The sequence below is a fragment of the Typha latifolia genome, chromosome 15 (assembly GCF_019914945.1).
Source record: "Typha latifolia isolate L0001 chromosome 15, TyphaL0001v2, whole genome shotgun sequence".
Classification (NCBI taxonomy): domain Eukaryota; kingdom Viridiplantae; phylum Streptophyta; class Magnoliopsida; order Poales; family Typhaceae; genus Typha; species Typha latifolia.
In genome coordinates, this window is record NC_133100.1 from 1317014 (window position 1) to 1337108 (window position 20095).

The following is a 20095-nucleotide window of genomic DNA, read 5'->3' on the forward strand; positions in this document are numbered from 1 at the left end:
ATCTATGGCATATCATCCGAGGGAAAGGAATTGAATGAGTCCGCAACGACTTTGCAATCCATGAAAAAGGTAAGTAAAGCCTACATGTACATGATCCAAAATAAGCTGTAAGGCAGCAAGGAGAGCTTGTGCTTCGGCCTTAATCTTGGAATCACAAATCGGTATATATTTCTCTAGTTTTATAATCTGCAACTTAACGTTTAACAAAACACCAATGCCAGCATTCAAACCAAGCTTCCAACTAGCATCAACCCAGCACAAATTTGCATTCTCCATGGATAGGATACAATATTTAAAAGAGAAATTTGTTTTAAATAGATAGGGTAAATATATATTATTTAAGATGTTTTTATCAAAATAAGCGTCCTAAGAACTTATTTACCGAGATAGTGTATAGTAAAACTTGATATCAAAAGTAATATATTTGGACAAAATTATCATCCCATTATATAAGTTGTCAAGCACAGAAGAATTTAATTTAGTTTTTATCCTAGACATAAAATGCTCATCTCATCATCTTTTTTGCCATTAAGAAAGCAAGTAAAAGATGAGAAAATTATTCCTTAATTTCTATTTATTAATATTAGAGAGAATTAGATAAGATGAATATAAACTTATACTCATATATAGTTCTTATTAGCATCTTTCAGAAACTATATATAATTTTAGATAATAAATTTGAGAGATAAATTATTTGGATAAATAAGTTTGCGAGGAGATTTAGTTTAATCAAATACTTAAACCCCTTTTCTTGGTCTATAGGTAAACTTGAATTACTTCAAAATGGGAATAAGAATGCTCTCAGGTATACGCATATAACAATTATGGAACCACGCCGCACGATCCTTTTTCTCCATTACTTTATGCGCATGCTGTCTCCATAACCTACGACAGCGGCGCACCTTCCTTAACCTACTCCACCATTTTCCATCCTTCGCTCCGAACGACTCTTCGAATCAAGTGAAAGAGAACAGAAGAAGCTCTCCTTCCAGATCTGAGCTCAAAACAACCGTCCTAAAACCCTAATACCACCAATTCTAACCAAATCGAGCCAAATGAGAAGGTATGGACTCTCTTCTTCTTATCTCATTCCGATTGCTCGACGATTTGAAGGGTTTCCAGTGATTTTTTTTTTTCGATGGATTTTTAGTTCTAGAGGTGGAGAGGTCTGGGGTCGGAGAGGGGGCAGTTCGAGGCAGCTGAAGCAGCTCGGTTGGGGGATGAAGGGGATGACGGGGCGGTTATGGATCGCGCTCATTGTTCTTGTCATCTGTTCCATTTTACTCTTCTCTTCGAATGGTTCTTCCATTGGAGCAGAGGTTGGATCTCTCACCGTTCTTTTACCTTTTCGTTCTCTTGATCGTCTAAGTCCAAACTTGCAAAAAGAAACCATTTTGATGCAGCTAAAATGTTCAATGATGGATGAATCAGATCGGTAAAATAGAAAAATTCGTATTTCTTGAACTATAAATTGTTGGATCATATGTCATAGCTACGAGACATAGTAGTAGAATTGAACAGTTAACATCTAGTTTTAGTGCTGGATGAGGTCTGAAATGACTTCATCACTATACAGTGCTGATTGCAATGTAGATTAATGAGATAGCATAGGAGATGTTTTCCATTTAGTAAATTTTTTAAGAATTCATGACGATATTTTAGTTTGGAGGGCTCTTCAGTCCTCGCTAGTTTTTTATTTTTTTATTGATAATTTGATGTAGGCTATTCTAGACCCTAGAGAATTGCAAGCTTTTACTGGTTTGAGACATGACTACTGATTGTATCTTCCAATTTCGCGTTATTTGCTAGAAGTTGTACACAGTACCTAACATCCATGTAGCATTAATTTGTCTGAACTTCAGTTGTGATCATGCCTATATAGCCTCTTGGTTCATTTTCATACTTGATAGACTTAGTTCTTCTAGTAAGAGTTTCTAACTAGGCAATCTTGAATCTAGGATTTAAATGTATGCCTATATAGCCTTCATTTTCATACTCGATAGAATTAATTCTTTTAGTAAGAATTTCTAAACTAGGCAATCTTGAATCTAGGATTTAAATGCAGTCAGATTATATGAGCCGTAATGGGTTATGATTTATGGATCATTTTTTTCCCTGTAATTGGTGGATCCATAGTGTTTATCACTTTATCTTGCTGCAATATTTTGTCTTTAAATTTCTTGGTGCTGACATATTTTTTCTACTTTTACATTCTGTTATCATCCTTCAAGCATGTTGATGTGAACAAGCTGTGGAAAACAGCTGATTCTAGTGGTTGGAGAGCATCCTCAGCTCCACGGTCACACTGGCCTTGTATGTACTTTTTCCTAAGCTTCCTGTGGAGTGCTATGTGGTACTCTTGTGCTGATTTCACATTATTATAGTTAAATTCAACTCTCTTGCTTTATTTCCATTTCACAGCCCCTCCTATCGAGAGTAATGGCTATCTACGAGTGCGTTGCAATGGCGGCTTGAATCAACAAAGGAGTGCGGTATGAGACCAGCATTTTTTATTGTGTTGATAACATCTCAATTAAAGCCTCTTTTGACTGCTTTCAAGTGTTAAGTTAGACGATGGCATCCAATTCAATAACACAATAGCATTTCTCATCATGCATATTGTGTGTTGAACTTATGGATTGGCATCAGAACCTCGTATGAGTTGTATCATCATACATCACTAGGGGTGAAAACGGGTCGGATTAACTCCGACCCGACCCGCTATCCGACCCGACTCGGATCGGATTCGGATAAAAAATTTCTATCCGATTCGGATTCGGATTCGGATACGGATAGAATTTTTGAAAAAAATTCGGATACGGATTCGGATACGGGTCGGATATATTTTTCGGATTCGGATACGGATATCGGATATCCGTTTATCCACATATTTTTTTAAATGATTTACAGTTTTTAGTTTGCTTATTTAAATAGTAAGTATTAATATTATTACTAACAATACATTATATATTATTTATAGAGATTAATTTCTCTAATTTTATATATTTGACATACAAAAAAATTATTTGTTATAAAACTCTTAATAATTTTGTGTTAATTATATTTAAATAAAATATTATAATTATTTTAAATTTAATCAATATCCGTTTAAGATCCGATCCTTTATCCGAAAAATTATCCGTATCCGTTTAGTTAGGATATAGTTTTAAATTTTACTATCCGTCTAATATCCGTATCTGAATCCGTATCCGAACTAAAAATACGGATCCGGATATGGGTTGAGCATTATCCGATCCGTATCCGATCCGTTTTCACCCCTATACATCACCCATTAATACAAGCCAATATTGATTGTTTCCAAGCCTAGAGCAGATTCTATGGTACTCCTTGTTTACTTAAGGTAATGCAACTGAAAAGTCAAAAGCAATATTTAGCTATGGACACAATGAGAGATTTTTCAAGTATAAAGGAGAACATTCATTTGTGATTTAGATGCATTTGTTGGTGGTAGATCATAAATGAACAAAATTCTTGTTATGTATTGATAGAGAAAATAGTGTGAGTAATCCCTCTCTCTCCCTCCCTCTCTTGTGCATGAATTTTGTGTCCATTTCTTTTATTGAGATACTAATTGTGAACATGAATTCCATAGATATGTAATGCTGTTGTTGCTGCACGGATTATGAATGCTACATTAGTGCTGCCTGAGTTGGACACAAATTCATTTTGGCATGATGATAGGTATCCCCTTTTTTACCTTGAGTATAATTTTAGATTCTTTTATAAGTCTAAGTATGTGGGTGATCATAACGTAAAACGTCGCAAGTGGTAGCTAATTTTTTTCTTTGCTATAATGAATGGTTGTGAGGTAAGTTCACAAAGAAGGAAAAAGTTAATAATTAAGGATTGATTTATCTTTTGCTTGGTTGTCTGCGTATGGAAACAACCTCTCGAAGTCTCGGCTAATGGGGATAAGAGTGTAAGACTGCGTATATTGTGTTCTTAATGCCTCACTTTGTTGCGAACCTTGTGCAGCGAGATGGTCCCTTATCAGTTGTTTAATGGTTAGCTCTAGTATCACCTTATTCTAACTATGCGTGCCCTTTGCATTAGCATCCTCTCTTCAGATGCTGTACTTATTTTTCGTCTTCAGATATGGACTTATTATCCTGCTCTAACTCATATAGATTTGTCTTAGAATGGTACGTTTGTTTTCCAGGAAATGTTTGTGTAACTTATATTTATCTAAAATTTCATCCTTATGTTTGTTAGGAAAAACTCAAGTATCGAAAATGAAAATTGACTTCTTATATCATATAATCCGTGTTGTTACTTTTAAATATTTACTATTTCCATTTCGTGTGAGATATTTGAACCTCCAAAATGATATCTCAATTTGATGTTTTTCCTCTTAGTCATATGATTGTTGCATGCCATCTCATATTAATCTGGTATTTGTACCTACACCCAGCGGTTTTCCAGGTATCTATGATGTTCCTCATTTCATCAAGTCTTTGAGATATGATATCCGCATTGTTAAGAGCCTTCCAGAGGTGTCTTCAAATGGAAAGGCCAGGAAGATGAAATCTTATCAGGTTAAATCTAAAGCTTAGCAAAGTATCCTTTGATTTATGTCAACTGACAGTATAAAAATATCTAACATTCTTTTGTATCATTGCATTTGATGGAATCGATTGTATAATTATCTGTTCCAGATTCGCCCACCAAGAGATGCTCCTCTGAGTTGGTATAGGACATTTGCTTTGGAAAAGATGAAGAAGCATGGTGCTATTTATCTCACACCCTTTTCACACCGTTTAGCAGAGGAGGTCGATGAGGCTGAACTTCAGAGGTTGAGATGTCGAGTGAACTATCATGCACTTCGGTTCAAACCTCACATCATGAGAATTAGTAGTGAGATAGTAAATAGGCTACGTGCGCAAGGCCACTTCATGTCGATTCACCTTAGATTTGAGTTGGATATGCTTGCATTTGCTGGGTAAGATTATCTATGTATGTCCCTGCATATATAAACTTATATGAATTCCCTTACAGCTTTATGCTATATATTACAGTATCAAAGAGATAAGTATGCCGGAATTAGTCATTTCCATAATTATTTAAGTGGTAATGTAAACCAGCTAACCAAGTATTATCATACCATGGCTTGAGTATAAGTTGCAACACATGCTAATAGCCATGCATGAACTTGTTGTGCCATACTGCCATTGATGCAATTTAGCTGACTAGCATTGCCTAGCTTGAGCTTTAACTTGCACCAGATCTCATCAGATGTTACTGTTAGTTGGACCAGTTTGACCTAAGTGTAGAATATGGATGTGCATTTTGCTAGTTTGCAACCTTATTCTCAGATATCAGGACTTAGCAAGACATACTCTTGATTATTAGTCTATTCTTCTTAATGGAAGCAAACATGCTGATTTTGGCATCTTTTTCGGGATGAGGAACCTCTACAGTCTACATGATAGTAACATTTTTATAAGCTGTCCCGAATAGTCTTCAGTTTCTATACTAACTGAAAAGACAAGCAATTTGCTCATCTAATAAACAGTTTGTAATGCAATTTTAAGTGTCTTCTGGAGTTAGATAAAGTGATAAACATCACAACATCTGAATATGAAATTTTTTCAGGTGTGTGGACATATTTACGCCTGCACAGCAGAAAATTTTGATTAAATACCGAAAGGAAAATTTTGCAGAAAAAGAACTTGTCTACAAAGAACGGAGGCTCATTGGGAAGTGTCCATTGACTCCAGAAGAGGTAAATCTATATCTGTTTTCCTTTTTCTTTGGTATGTAAATTATTGCAATTTCTAGACTTGAGATTGTCTAGTAGTCATATGCATGGATGGCCGTGCCGACCAGCACAGGGCGTGCTGGTCGGCATTTGCCGTGCCGGCGGCGTACCGACACATGGCACGAGGGGTGCCGCACGGCACCCTCCTAATAGTTCCGCCGCTCGCCGTCGAGCTACTCGTTGCCGATCGCCGTCGCCTGAGCACGTCGGTGCCCTAGCTCGAGGGAGAGATGAGAGAGAGAGAGAGAGAGAGAGAGAGAGAGAGAGAGATAAGGTTATCGGTTAACTTAAGTTGCGGATCCGGATCCGCAACCGCAACTTAAGTTAACTGATAACCTTATCTCTCTCTCTCTCTCTCTCTCTCTCTCTCTCTCTCTCTCTCTCTCTCCCTCGGGCTAGGGCACCAACGCGCTCGGGCGACGGCGACGGCAGGTGAACGGCGAGCGGCGGTCGGCGACGACGAAGGTGAGTTTCTCTTCTTTTTTTTCTTCTCCTCTTACGGCACGGCCGGCACGGTCCGTGCTTGTGGCACGGCCATCGTTGGTCATATGTTTATCCATCCTAATGAGCCTGGAAGTATCTAAAATAAGGTTTTCTTTATTTTCTTATTGTTATTATCATATGACAAAAACGTTTAGCATTTTAACTCTCCTTATCCATGCACTAGATTTTTGTATCATAGAACTTTTGATTATTCAAACTTAGCTATCTTTTTGTTCTTTCCAGTGGCGATGTTTCACCGTTCAGAGTTATCTGATATTTCAATGTATATCCAAGGAAATGAAAGCTCACGAGTCTTTTAAATAGTCAACACAATCTTGCACACTATTGCAAAACAGCCAATTAGAGCTTTGACTAGTACTGAGTCCTTAAGATAAAGCATTTTATAATTTATGCATTTAAACATATTAGAGATCTGGCAAGTAGTCAATACTCAAAATTCTCTTGTAATATAATGTCTTTCTTACATCAAATAACTGCAGCTATTAGAACTGTTACATTCACTTGTTAATGATATAGTTGACATCTTATCTCTATGGGTAAATCTAAGGAAGAAAGGAAGATAAATACTATAAGTTATATAATTCTACGAACATTGGTGATATTGTTGGTAGTAGAATACAATAGGGAAAATTGGATTTATGGAGAATGTCTTTCAGTTATGAAGTTAGATGCTAAAGTTGGTTGTACTAAATAGTAAATATCACTAGACGCGGGTCTAATTACATAAGGCACTAAACTGTCAACAGAGTTGTGCTCAATGGTTACAGGGGTTTATGTTATATGAGTATTTTTGAGTTCTAATCCTAGCATTGGTTTAATTGGGACACTGTTAAATTCCCCCTTCTCTCTCTCTCTCTCTCTCTCTCTCTCTCACACACACACACACACACACACACACAAAACAACAATAACACTACTAAATGGGACAGAGGATGTCTGTTGGACTAAAAATTGACCTTAATGACCTTATTTATGACCTAATTGGCAATGTCATGGTCTGATGACTGATCCAAGGAGAAAAAGTAGGTAGGTATCATATTTCCTTGTTTTTTCTGTGCAGGTAGGTCTCATCTTGCGTTCAATGGGATTTGACAACTCAACCCGAATCTATCTTGCTGCTGGTGAGATATTTGGTGGAGATCGCTTCATGAAGCCGTTTCGGAGAATGTTTCCACACCTTGAAAACCATAGCTCAATGGGACCTGAAAAACTTGAAGAGAATGCTCAAGGTTTGGTTGGTTCTGCTGTGGATTACATGGTCTGCCTTTTATCTGACATTTTTATGCCAACATATGATGGACCAAGCAACTTCGCCAATAACCTCCTGGGCCACCGTTTATACTATGGCTTCCGGACTACAATCCAACCTAACAGAAAGGCTCTTGCGCCTATATTCATGGATAGAGAGGAAGGTCGCACAGCTGATTTTGAGGAGCGAGTCCGGCGCATCATGTTCAACTTGAAGTTCGGTGGGCCGCACAAGCGTGTTCACCCTGAATCTTTCTATACTAATTCATGGCCCGAGTGCTTTTGCCAGATGAGACCAAGGAATCCTGCTGACAAATGTCCCCCAGATAACATTTTGGATGTTTTAGAGAATCAGTTGCAGAGTGAAGGAGGTTATGACTCAGAAGAACTGAGGGGAGCTAATCGAACAGACACAAGTTCCCTAATAGAAGAGACTTTGATTTGAAAGCAATCAGCATGGTACTTTCTATAGAGTGGATTCCACAGCGCAACTTAAGAGAGGTTCAAAGATGTGAATGATTGTTAGATTAAGCTGTGGATTTTATTAGATCAAGCTCCAGAGAGGTTGAAAGAATGAAAGGTGTAAGTGATTGTTAATATTGGCAGGGAATTCCACTTTTCTGGGAAGTGATGCATATTTGCAGATAAGCTTTGGAAAATTGAAGATTAAAGCCGCAGCATTATGTAACTAAAGTCAGTTTTATAGAAAGATCTTCTGCCGTTGATTGAAATATATTTTCTAATATATCAATACTGAGCACAGCAGGCTCACATTTTGTCCTACTCAAGTTGCAGACTAGAGAAACCTCGTGAGAACCTGAAAAATGCTAGTTCATCTTCTCTGGAGTTGTTTGACTAGTTGAGCTACATCTAGTGTGATCTCTTCATGTTTAGGGAGAAATAATATGATTCAAATGTACTGAAGTTATTCTTTCTCATAGAGACTTTGTAAAGTAAGGCTGTTTGATTTCTTTATTTTAAGAGAAGTCATTTTATCATGTTTGTTGAACTGTGCAAGGATAAACATTTTATTAGGAAATTAGGATAAACTGGTACACTGAACCTTCTCCAATTCAGAGGTGATTAAAATTTATGCATTTTTAATAATAACTTCTTCTTCTTCTTCTATTTTGTTGCATTAAAGAGAGGTGAATGGATGAAAAATCAATGTAGTCAACACCAAACAAAATATTTTGTTGTTGATGTAGGTGGACGGCTTTGGTCTTAGCCTAAGCCTGTGGTGGTAATTGAAGAACTTTAGATCTAATATATGCATATTGTCATATTAAACTTGCAAAAACTCATACATTTACCATATAATGCCCATCCAGTTTCAAAATTGTGAAATCTATGGGCGGTTCAATGCCGAAACAAATGAATCTTATGAGTCATACATCTAATTCATACGTCCCAGAGTTACCATACATATGCCAATATCCGCACATACAATTCATACATACCATATAATTCCCTTAAAAATTCATACACCCCAAAGTCAGTTGGTATTTGGAGGAAATGGAATACCCTTTTCTCACCTACTAAGAGTTTCACTTCTTACAATCTTTTTTTCTGATATCTGTAACATTTAATTGTCTTCTTCTCATTCCTTGTACATTCTTCTCTTCTAATATAACTAGGTAATTACACTATTACCCTTTCTTCTAGAAAAAAAGAGAGAAAAAGAAAGAAAGCTCTGAATTCATAATTTCATTAGTAATTTAATAAATATGTATGTCCATTAAGCCGTCTTAGCTCAGCTGGTAGAGCGCATGGCTTTTAACCATGTGGTCGTGGGTTCGATTCCCACAGACGGCGTTGCTAGTTTCTTTTTGTGAACATAATTATCACTGAAAACCCGTTAAATATCTTATTATTATGAATTAGAATAGTGGACCCGTTAAATATCTTATTATTATGAATTAGAATAGTGGAGCTCGTAATTTCACGGGCGACGGCTATATAATTTGATCCACACAAGTTGCTTTACCTCCTCAAATATTATCTTGGATCATTAAGCAAACTTTCTCTCAGAATACATACTTATTTAATATAAAAAAGTGCCATTTAAGTCATTTGTTCATCTATTTTCACTTAGAATTTGTTCTAAAATGCAACGAGCCCGATAAAAAAGAAGTTTAAAAAGATAAAAATAAACTTTTTTTGGGTCCAAATTATAGAGTTCAATCTTTTCGGGATGTAATTAATAATGATTAGGAATTGTGATATTAAAAAGGCAATTTTATAAATTACACTTTATATATTTTATGATTTATATCTCATCTTTGAAGTTTTTGTAACTAGACTGCTGCTTTTTTTTCCTTATAATTCTCATTTAATATCCTCTATAATTTAAATGGTATCAGCAAATAAATATTTTGTTATAATATATAAAATAATTTATAAATACCTACTCATGATTTTTTTTCATACAAAAAAATAGTAGTGAGAATATTTTAATAATTTAGTTGATATTAGATAGTCAAAATAACGTCAAGGTGTTAAACAAGAATTATAGAGAAAAAGAATGGCTTATGTTAAAAAATTGTCCAAGACCGGAGGTGTCAATTACAAAATAGATAAACAAATATAAGGTGTAATTTGTAAAATACTGTTTTGAAAAAAAGATGCCCAGTTTGCATGAAAAAACCAATATAATTTCTTTATTTAATGCTTTACCTAAATTTGGTTTTTCTTTGCAAGATATTATAATTTAACTTTATTTAGAATAAAGTGTACTTATTTTTATTTTTATGGGTGTATATGTCCATCCGTATATTATATATTTAATCCGCATTTCCTATATAAAATTATCATAGTAAGTGATAAATGACTACATAATAAGTGTGGACTTGGATTTTAAATAATTATTTTGAGTTTCAAATAGCATTAAATAATTAAAAAAATACCGTATTAGTGGACATATGTATTTGTATGGGATTATGTCGGTTTACATCATGTTTATGCACATTGATAATATTTTTTTTGTCCTTATTTAATATATATTAAATAAAATTGTATAGTATTAATACGTTATCTCATACCACCACTCCTTAAGCAAATATTTAATTATCCATAAATATGAAAGAAGAAATATTTACCATATTTTGTATCCATATATTACACATTTAATTCTCACTTACTATATTCGTATTTATTTATTTATTCTCTTGCCTCGTAAATTTGGTTTTTGCGATTAATTGTATTATATTTTTTAATTTCTAATAATAAATTTTATTGTGCATCATGCCATCATATATATATATATATAAATTATTTGCACTGTGCTATATATGTTATTAGTATTATATGTTTAATCGCAAAACTAAATGTAATTAGATTGCAAAAACTACGAAAGCTAACCGAGGAAAAGTAGACTATCATGCAAAACAAACTTGCAAAAAAGGTTTTGTCTTAAAACAAACAGGAGAAAAAGAACGAATAGTCTCGTCGTGGTGCAAAGCTCTTGCATACGAACTCTCCATTCGGAGACGAGTCCATCCGAAGGAAAACAAAGATCACCTTCAGGTAACTCTAAACCCTAATTCTTCATCGGAATCCATCCGTTTGTTTGGTTTTCTTTGTTCTACTTTATCTCAATTCTTCGTGTAGTGGCTGATAATATCTGTTGGGAAAGATCGTGGATTCTCTAAGCTTTTTCTTCCGGGGACACTAGGGTTCGTACAAGATCGATTTTTTAAATTTTGATCCATATTCTTGGTTATTTATTTTAATTTTAATTGGATGTGATTCTATTATTTTGATTTACTAGCGTTGCATTTGTTAGTAAAGATGATTTCTTTCTTGTTCTTTTTGGATCTAGTTGGTCGCAACTTATCTGATGGATTTTAAGATGCTTTGATATTTACTACTGAGCTTGCTATTTCCAGTAATTGTCTCTTCGGTACTGACGTTAGTTTCTCTTTCTCTTTTCCTTGCCTTTTCTTATAAATACTTGTTCTGATATCAGATATTCAAATATCTTTGTAAAGTTGGCATTTTGCGACCATCTCTTACAGGCTAAATTGTTTGTTGAAGTACTTCACACTTCAATTTTCTGGTTAAGAAAAAAAAGTTAGGAAGTAATCATTTCTTGCTGCATTAAATGCTACAAATGTGTGCACGGTGAGGTTGTCTGGATTGCTTACTATTTTCATCATGTTATGCTATTGTTAGTTATGGGACAAGAAATATATGGAATCTTCCAGAACTTATAAGAACTTACAAACTCATTTTTATACAACTTCATACAACGTGCAAACAAGCAACTAAAGTCACACTTCGAAAAGCTGTGGTACTAATCACATGAGTAAAATCGACCAGTGTCTCGCAAGATAAAGGATCAACTAATATCTTGCAAGATAAAGGATCATCATTATTTGACCCAGTAAAAACAGACAAACAAAATGCTACCTATTAAGCTTGTTGAATGACCCCTTATTGACTTATTCTGATGGGGAGAAGAAGGGGCAACCCTCACTCATGCTCTTATCAGTTTCTTTCTTTTACTATTAAGCCTGATATATGGACTTGCCCATTCCTATATGGGCATTTGCGCCATTTTGGTTGTCTTTCTGGATTGTGTCTCATCACATCCTACACATTTGATCTAGGTTGTCACACATGGACACTGAAGTCCACTTTGATTATCCTTGGTTGAAGGTAATCAATTGTACAGTATATGGATGAATATATCATGTGGGAAATATGTAGGATTTTGGGATGAATATGTCCTAATAAGTCTTCCTCTTAATTTTGTTAATACAGTTCTCTACAAACTAACTAGTCAATACTTGGTACAACTGAATTGTGGCTTTATTTTCACTAGAGAGTGTAATAAACTTATGGATCATCTTCTACCATCTCTCCTTTTCGCAGGGTTCTCGAAGATATTAGTGGACTTCTGTTTGTCATCAAGCCAACAAAATACGTATTTTTTGTGGTTCATCCTTGCGCTAATACGTCTTCTGATTGATCAAGTTTGGCTTATTGTGCATTTGACAAGCAGTGGTAATATGGGGAGCAATATTCGCAGGTTTGCAACTCTCGTCCTTTATATTGTTAAAAATTCAATATATGCTTCAGATGAGCACGTATTGTTTATTGCTTTATGTGAATTGAATCTATAGAAACTTTGTGGTCGTGGAGTCGCCCACTTGACATAGTCTATTTAATTTTTTCCAGTGTGGTACTTAAAAGGTCTGGTGAGAGTGCCAGGCTAACAATTACAACTATCCTTGGCATCATTGTTGGATTCTTTATAGGGGTTTCATTTCAAACATTCTCCACTGCCAGGGTATGTATACATTTTGCTAGTTAGCAGATATATAGAGAGACCAGAGATTTTCTTTCCAATGTGAAATATATAGAGAGACCAGAGATTTGCTTTCAAATTTGCAGCTTACTGACCTGAGATTTGCTTTCCAAATTTGCAGCTTTCAGTCCTTCCCAACCTTACATCTACAATTGATATGGCCTTTGTTGATAATGGTCAATTATTTCAGAATGATATTCCTATAGCATCTGGAAACAGGTCTTCGAAAAGTCATGGATCAGGTGATTCTTTGAAGGTATCAAATTTCATTTTACCAACTTCTGATATTTTCAGGTGAGTTTGATCAGGTCGATTGGCATCATGGAAGTGAGGTTCATTTCTGTGAGTTTGTGTTGATGCTGTGGACCTCTCTTGTCTCTTATTATCCTTTCATGTTTTGTTATGTGCAAAAAATTCTGTAGACTGCTCATGAAAATTTACATTTTTCTTTTTAATTAGGTTCTTTGTTCATTAGTCATATTACATTCACTCATTCAGTAACTATATTGTGTATGAAGAATGCATGCTATGACCAATAGAGTTCTTGTTAATTTTCAGAGCGTGTTATTACATAATAATATATCTTATTCTGACATAAGAAATTAAGAATGATGATTTGCTAGCACCAATCTACGGACATGTCACAGTCACCAAAGTGTATATTGCCTTCACTATTTCTACATTTTCTTGCCATTGCAAAAGTATTGTAAGGATGTAGTGTAGAGAAAGAACCTGGATATGGCTAGGGATCCAATTTAAGAATGTCAGTGTTTTGGAAGAAACAAATAAAGTAATTACAAAAGCTATCAGTCACCATAGTTTGCAGTCAATCAGAAGAGATCCCTGCAGACTTGTTTTCATAATTGAGATGCTTGTGGTTTTCAATTTTATAGAATTGGCCCTTTGGTTTCATTTTTATAATGGCAATTCTTGTGGTATGCAACAATTTAAGGGAAAAAATAGGGGGAAAAGAAGAGGACCATTTGAGAAAATTTCTGTATTAATGATGGCATTCATGCCTTTTCTAGTGTTTTGCCTCTTATCATTTCCTTGCAACAAGAGAATCCCTTAATTTAGCTTAAGTTATTATAAATTCTGGTGACGTGAACTAACAGTGGGATATGAGAATATGTTATATCACTAATTGCTCTAACAGAAATACTTTTTATTGCCTTTTGTTGACTTTCTTCTTTACATACCTGTTCATATTTTAAGGTTTATCTTATAATGGTTGAAGCTATAACAAGATTTTGTCTTTACTTTGAGTTCCTTCTTATTCAGATATATGTGCCAACAAATCCTCGTGGTGCAGAGTTATTACCTCCAGGTATCGTTGTGCCTCAGTCAGATTTCTATTTGCGCAGATTATGGGGAAACCCAGAGGAGGTATGCCTATAGTTAGCTGAAACATTAAAGTCTTCTTGAATAATAGTATAATAACATGTCCAAACACATGATAACATGAATATTGAGACTTTCACTACATCAATGCACCACTCTTGTTAGGATGAATTTCTATTGATTTATTGACTGACTAGGGATGCTAGCATGTGTTATTGTATGATCTGGTAAGTGCTGTTAGAGGCTATAATGCGACATGAGTGTCATCTGATCATTTTTTCAATTTCTTTTTATATGTAAAACCATGGTGTTTAATTGTCCATCCTAGTTGGGTAGGTTGTTGGACATTGGTGCAGGGAAGCATCGAGGAAGATGTAATAAACTTCAAATTTGTTGATTCATGTAACAAATACCATATCAAAGCTTTCTCTAATCTGTTGATTATAGATAAATATGAGATATAACAAGACACATTTTTCATGATTCAGTCAGTTTTATTTTTTCTTTTTCTTTTGGTGATATTTAATTATTTACAATCCTTTTACTAGATTCTTTTTAATTTATCCACTCTACCTACTTCTGACATATTAGTCACTGACATTCACATATTCATATGAATTGCAATATAATCGATACCCAATTTGTCAGACATGTGAGTTAACTTACTTTTTTAGCAATGTTTGAAAGTAATTGTTTCAATTTTGATTGGAGTCTTAATGAGCTCCGAATATTTTTGCCTGGGATGCCTGGGATGCCTTGCAAATTGCCACTTATATGTGCATGATCTATGAAAAACGCAATGGTTCAAATTCCTTTTCTTCCAAGTGTTGCTTGAGGTAATTATACACTAGTGTGTGGAATCAGATTTTTTTTTTTTTTTTTTTTGTTGAGAAATGAGAATAAGAAATTGTCTTCATACTAAACGAAAACAACATCATGTTGGCTAACAATTGGCTGATTTGAGAAATGTAGAATTTATTTGGTTGTTCTATTTAGCTAATAATATGTGCTTGCCATTTATACTAAGGATTTGCACCTTGTTTCATGCAATTGCAGGATTTAACAACTCGGCCAAAATATTTGCTCACATTTACAGTTGGATTTGGTCAATCAAAATATATCAATCAGGCAGTTAAAAAGGTTAGTTGAAAGTAAAATTATTTTTTCCTTGTGGCCTCATGAATATTATTGGTCACACCATCTAAAATCAGTCCATAACATACTTGTTCAGTGTAATGCCTGACACTATCTGTACTATCCCATCCTCAATTTTTTTAAAAAAAATAGTTGATTTATTCAGTCTTCTGTCAGTTCTCTGAGGATTTCACAATTTTACTCTTTCACTATGACGGTCAAACAAGTGAGTGGGATCAATATGAGTGGTCAAAGCGTGCAATCCATGTCAGTGTAAAGAAGCAAACAAAATGGTAAATCCATTTGATCATTCATATCTTTAATCCTTGTGTATCATATTTTGAAGTGCCCTTGGAGATCAGTGGTCCAATGGATCTGCAAAAATTGCTTGTAAGCCATATGATGCTGTTGTAATCTTTTGGTATTTATCTGCAAATTGGTTAGGTGGTATGCAAAACGTTTTCTGCATCCAGATGTTGTTGCATCATATGATTACATATTCATTTGGGATGAAGATATTGGAGTTGGACAATTCAATGCAGAGAAGTAAATTCTATCATTTCCCCTCAAAGCACATGTTTCAAGTAGCTTAGGTCATTGTAGCTTCTTCTTACTTGCTTCCTTGTCATAAATTAGATACATTCACTTACTAAAGAAACATCACTTGGAGATATCACAACCAGGTGTAGACGCAAGTAGTGGAATGACATGGGAGATGACTAAAAGAAGAAGTGACACTGAAGTTCACAAGTAGGATAAGTGTGATATTACTTTATCTATATGGTTTTCCTATCTTCTCATCTGAGATAACAGTTATTAACTCTGTTGTTAAGTTTTAATGTTACTCTCGAGTTTCAATAACTGATATTGTTTTCTTCTGCCAATATCAGAGGAACATCAGAAAGACCTGGTTGGTGCGTGGACTCACATTTGCCACCATGTGCTGCGTAAGGAGTCTATTATTTATTTATTTTATTACTTACCTGTTACCCCTAATAGATTTTCTGTATCCATCAGCTATTTTGCATTGTGTATATAGTTCAATATTTTTAAATTACAAACCACCCTAAATTTATATTATTTCCTTTCTTCATGCGTTAAGTTTTCATGCCCAGTCATACAGACTATTATTTACTTTTTCTTAAAGAGACAACTGAAAATGGCATGTAGTTAACTATTAATAAATGTATTATGTGTAGTTCTTTGTTTATTTCAGTTTTGTGGAAGTGATGGCCCCTGTCTTTTCTAGAGATGCATGGCGTTGTGTGTGGCATATGATTCAGGTACATTGCATATCTTTTTGAAAATTATACTTTTCAGATATCTTCTCCATGCTATTTTAGTTATCCTTCTAGTCTGAGCAAAGAATGTATGACTTTTTACTTCAGAATGACTTAGTTCATGGATGGGGCTTGGACTTTGCATTGAGAAGATGTGTAGAGGTTAGTTCTTATTTCATGTTCAGTGACCTAATCATCTACCATGCATTTGTACTAATGTAATAGTCTGGAATTAGTATTGATAGCTTAAATCTGAAAAAAAAAATCTGAGGAATCTATGATATAGTACCTCCACCAGCAGAGCTTCTAGTTTGATTTTGATGTGGTCTGTTATTCTATAACCTATTCTATCACCCAACCTCCTGAGAATTATAGGTAGATAGGGAGTTTGTTTAGGAGGAGGATAAGTAGGAAAAGAAGAATAGATAGACTCCCTCAAGACTTCTGTTCCAAAAAGCTATCCACTCACTAGACCCAAAGCAAAAGGAAAGATATTTTTGGTTTCCAAAAATGGGTTATGATCTCCAAAGAATTCTCCAAGAAGTTCACAGTTCACACTACTTATGGGTGCGATGACCCTATCAATATTTGGATTGATTTTTGTTTTTATGTTTTCACATGTACTTAGCTATTGAAGTGAACCCTTAGTTTCTCTCGCGAAGTTGTTGGATGCAGTGTTTAATATTGAAGATTTGAAGTTATCCAGGTCATGATGTTGATGAACAGTCAACTTAGAACCTGCAGTTCATGCGCCATCCCATGTAAAGCCAAGGGATGAAAGTGACTGTATTTTGGAGCACAACTAGGCGTGGGGGTTATGTGAAGTACTATTTCAGTAACCCTTAGTTTCTCTTTGCTCCACATGAATCCATTCATAGGGAGATGAATACTTGGAATTTGTGTGTCCTCCTTGTCCATGTCTTCCTATATGAAGAGAGAATGCTTGCCTTGGGAGTTGTAGAATATTGTGGTAATCAAGCTTTACATTAAAGAGAAGGATTTACTAGAAGCCTAGAATATCAAGGTTCTCAAGGCATCACTTTTAGTTGGAGGTAGAACTAGAAATTGGAAATTTTTCTGCAACTTTCATAAAAGCCTTCCAAACAGATCTGGAAAAAGGGTAATAATGGCATTTTTCATGTAGTGCTTCTTGGAGTGAGAATATCTCTTAGATGCCAGATACCAGCTCTATACCTAAAATGTAACATGCTCTTCCAATTGGATCCTCAAAACTATGTGCCATTTCGTGTCCTGTGGCTTTTGTATCCTTTTCTACATGGTGTGGTTTTACCTTTTTATTTAATGTTATTGCAGCCTGCTCACGAGAAGGTTGGTGTTGTTGACTCTCAGTGGATCACTCATCTACTCATTCCTTCTCTTGGGAATCAGGTCAGTCATTTTCTTAGTAATTACTCACAAGATAGCTTCCTAGCCAAATAACGAACAGAGATTGTTGGTTTACATGTGAAGAAATTGTAAAGTACTTTGCCAAAGAGCTCTGTTACATCCAAGCCACCCTTCATATCAATGTAAAAACAGAAACACATTAAATAAAGTATTTCTTCTTTTAAATATGAGAGAGGCTGGAGCTTGACTGGTGGATGACCGATAAGGAGTCAGTTTGACAGTTCTTTGCTTACATAACAGTATAACACCCAACTTGGCCTTTTACTATGGTGATTGAGCATGAAAAGGAGAATATTTGGTACAAGCATTTCCAACACTGAACAACCTTCAACAAATAGTTCTTTGATTTGTGCTGCCATTCCTTGAGTTTAAGATTGTAATCAGGTGGTTTTCTTTTGAACAGTTTTGAAACTTCACCTATGAACAAGCGACAAAGTGAATTTTAGAATCCCCTAATCTCTTCCGTGTTCTTCTATAGATTGTAGATTTCTAATAGAAATAGTAGTTTATATTAGTGTCACTGTCACTAACTACATATGGTAATTGACTTTGGATACTTTCTGCATGCTTTCATCTCTCCCCTTTGTGACTCAACATTATCTTATCATTTGCAGGGAGAGTATGAAGGCTGGAAAGCGCCGTGGCAAGGGGTATAGTGCAAACCTTTCAAAAACTTCCACAATAATTCTTCTTATGTTCTAAGTTTTTACATTGGAACTATTGGTGGCTAATTTTTTTATACGGATTAAAATTCACCGACACTGGGTCCACATTGGAACACTGACAGGAAAATCTTCATCTGATTTATTACACCGATTTGCTTGTAGTGACGAACAGTTACTAGTAATAGATCCATTATCTGCATGTGGTCTGTTGTAGAACATATCTTACTGTACAGGTTCATAAAATTCTTCAACAAACACCACATTGCATCTTCATTTATCATCATTTATCATTCTTCCCCCTCATTGTCCTGCTATGGATTTGTTTACTGTTATAGGAAGAGCATCTGACACTCTTTACATTTTTCTCGTATAAACAGGTGAGAGAAAGGTGCAAATTTGAGTGGTCACAGTTTCAAGCTCGCCTTGCACATGCTGACAGAGCATACCTTGCCAGTGTAGGGAAGGGATGAACACCGAGTTTCCTGTAAATTTTAGGAGTTATGATTCCTAGCTCACCTTGTACATATTGATGAGGAAGTGCATACTGGAGAAAGGCTATTATCTGAGAATTCTACATTATAATCTTAATTATATGTTTTGCTTTCAACCATATTTTCCCTTCTTTCTCCATGGGGTTGCAGAAGAGATTACTGTGTCAATTTATTCTCAATTTTTTCTTCCTCTAGAATTGGACTGAGCTACACAAAGTGGATTGCGGCATTCCTTGAAACTCACAACGTTTAGTGTAGAAATAAGGACTGTGAGAGAATCTGAATTCTATAAAGCTAAAAGCTGCTCATATTGTATGAGTATTTCGGTTTAGAATTCCAGGCGCTGCACCGATTTAATTGGCACACCTTTAAATTCCTACTACTCTGACAAGAAAAAGAAAAACAAAGAAAAATGATCAATTTATTGTGTAAGCTTATTTCATGTCAATGATAGTTTGAACTTCAGTAATTCTGCAAACTGTTCATATTTGCTCAACTCTGGGTCTTGGATGTGTATGTTCTCATTATCACATCCTAGCAGCCTGGAGTTGTAAAACATTTTTGGTTGTGGGGGCTATTTACAGAGAAAAGCTAAAGAATTTTTTTTTCTCCTCTTTTTTTTGCAAATCCACCTAGTGGTGGTCGTCTTCTGAAATTTAGATGTCCATCCTTCAGTTACCTTCTCTCTAACTAGTAGAACACATTTCTTTTGTTCCAATTAATAGGTTCATTAAATGTATCAATTTGAAAGAGAGCTGCAAGCCTGTAGCAACAGCCAGCCACAACACCTCAGTTACCCTAAACGGGCATATAGTAGCAACGGCGAGCTGCAAACCAGTAATAAATGTTTGATTTTATTCCTCCTGTCTCAATGTTTGTAATGATAAATACCAAGCTTATCATTTGTCATTCAGGGAGGAAGCAACAACACAAAC

At 35.2% G+C, this 20095-nt stretch overlaps 2 protein-coding genes and 1 non-coding gene across 4 annotated transcripts; all 3 read left to right on the top strand.

Moving 5' to 3' along the window:
- The first annotated feature begins 909 nt into the window (after positions 1–909).
- LOC140802391 (O-fucosyltransferase 1-like) lies at positions 910–8529 on the top strand. Its single transcript, XM_073157904.1, has 9 exons — positions 910–1063; positions 1151–1319; positions 2232–2313; positions 2422–2492; positions 3614–3702; positions 4433–4556; positions 4677–4960; positions 5614–5743; positions 7344–8529. The coding sequence occupies exons 1-9, from the start codon at positions 1056–1058 to the stop codon at positions 7974–7976; spliced, it is 1590 nt and encodes a 529-aa protein (XP_073014005.1). The 5' UTR covers positions 910–1055; the 3' UTR covers positions 7977–8529.
- Positions 8530–9273: 744 nt separating this feature from the next.
- TRNAK-UUU (transfer RNA lysine (anticodon UUU)) lies at positions 9274–9346 on the top strand. Its single transcript has one exon. It is a non-coding gene; the product is annotated as a tRNA-Lys (tRNA).
- A 1593-nt stretch (positions 9347–10939) lies between these two features.
- On the top strand, positions 10940–19279 carry LOC140801741 (uncharacterized). 2 transcript variants are annotated; one of them, XM_073157010.1, is made up of 16 exons: positions 10940–11056; positions 11141–11205; positions 12407–12563; positions 12713–12824; positions 12964–13098; positions 14124–14228; positions 15240–15323; positions 15495–15610; positions 15762–15863; positions 15954–16067; positions 16208–16264; positions 16534–16600; positions 16706–16759; positions 17912–17986; positions 18619–18654; positions 19047–19279. In XM_073157010.1, exons 3-16 carry the CDS (start codon positions 12544–12546, stop codon positions 19137–19139), a joined length of 1170 nt encoding a protein of 389 aa, XP_073013111.1. In that variant the 5' UTR covers positions 10940–11056; positions 11141–11205; positions 12407–12543; the 3' UTR covers positions 19140–19279. The 2 variants fall into 2 exon arrangements, with proteins under 2 accessions (XP_073013111.1, XP_073013110.1); XM_073157009.1 differs by lacking the exon at positions 11141–11205 and having other exon boundaries at positions 10948–11056.
- The last annotated feature ends 816 nt before the right edge of the window (positions 19280–20095 follow it).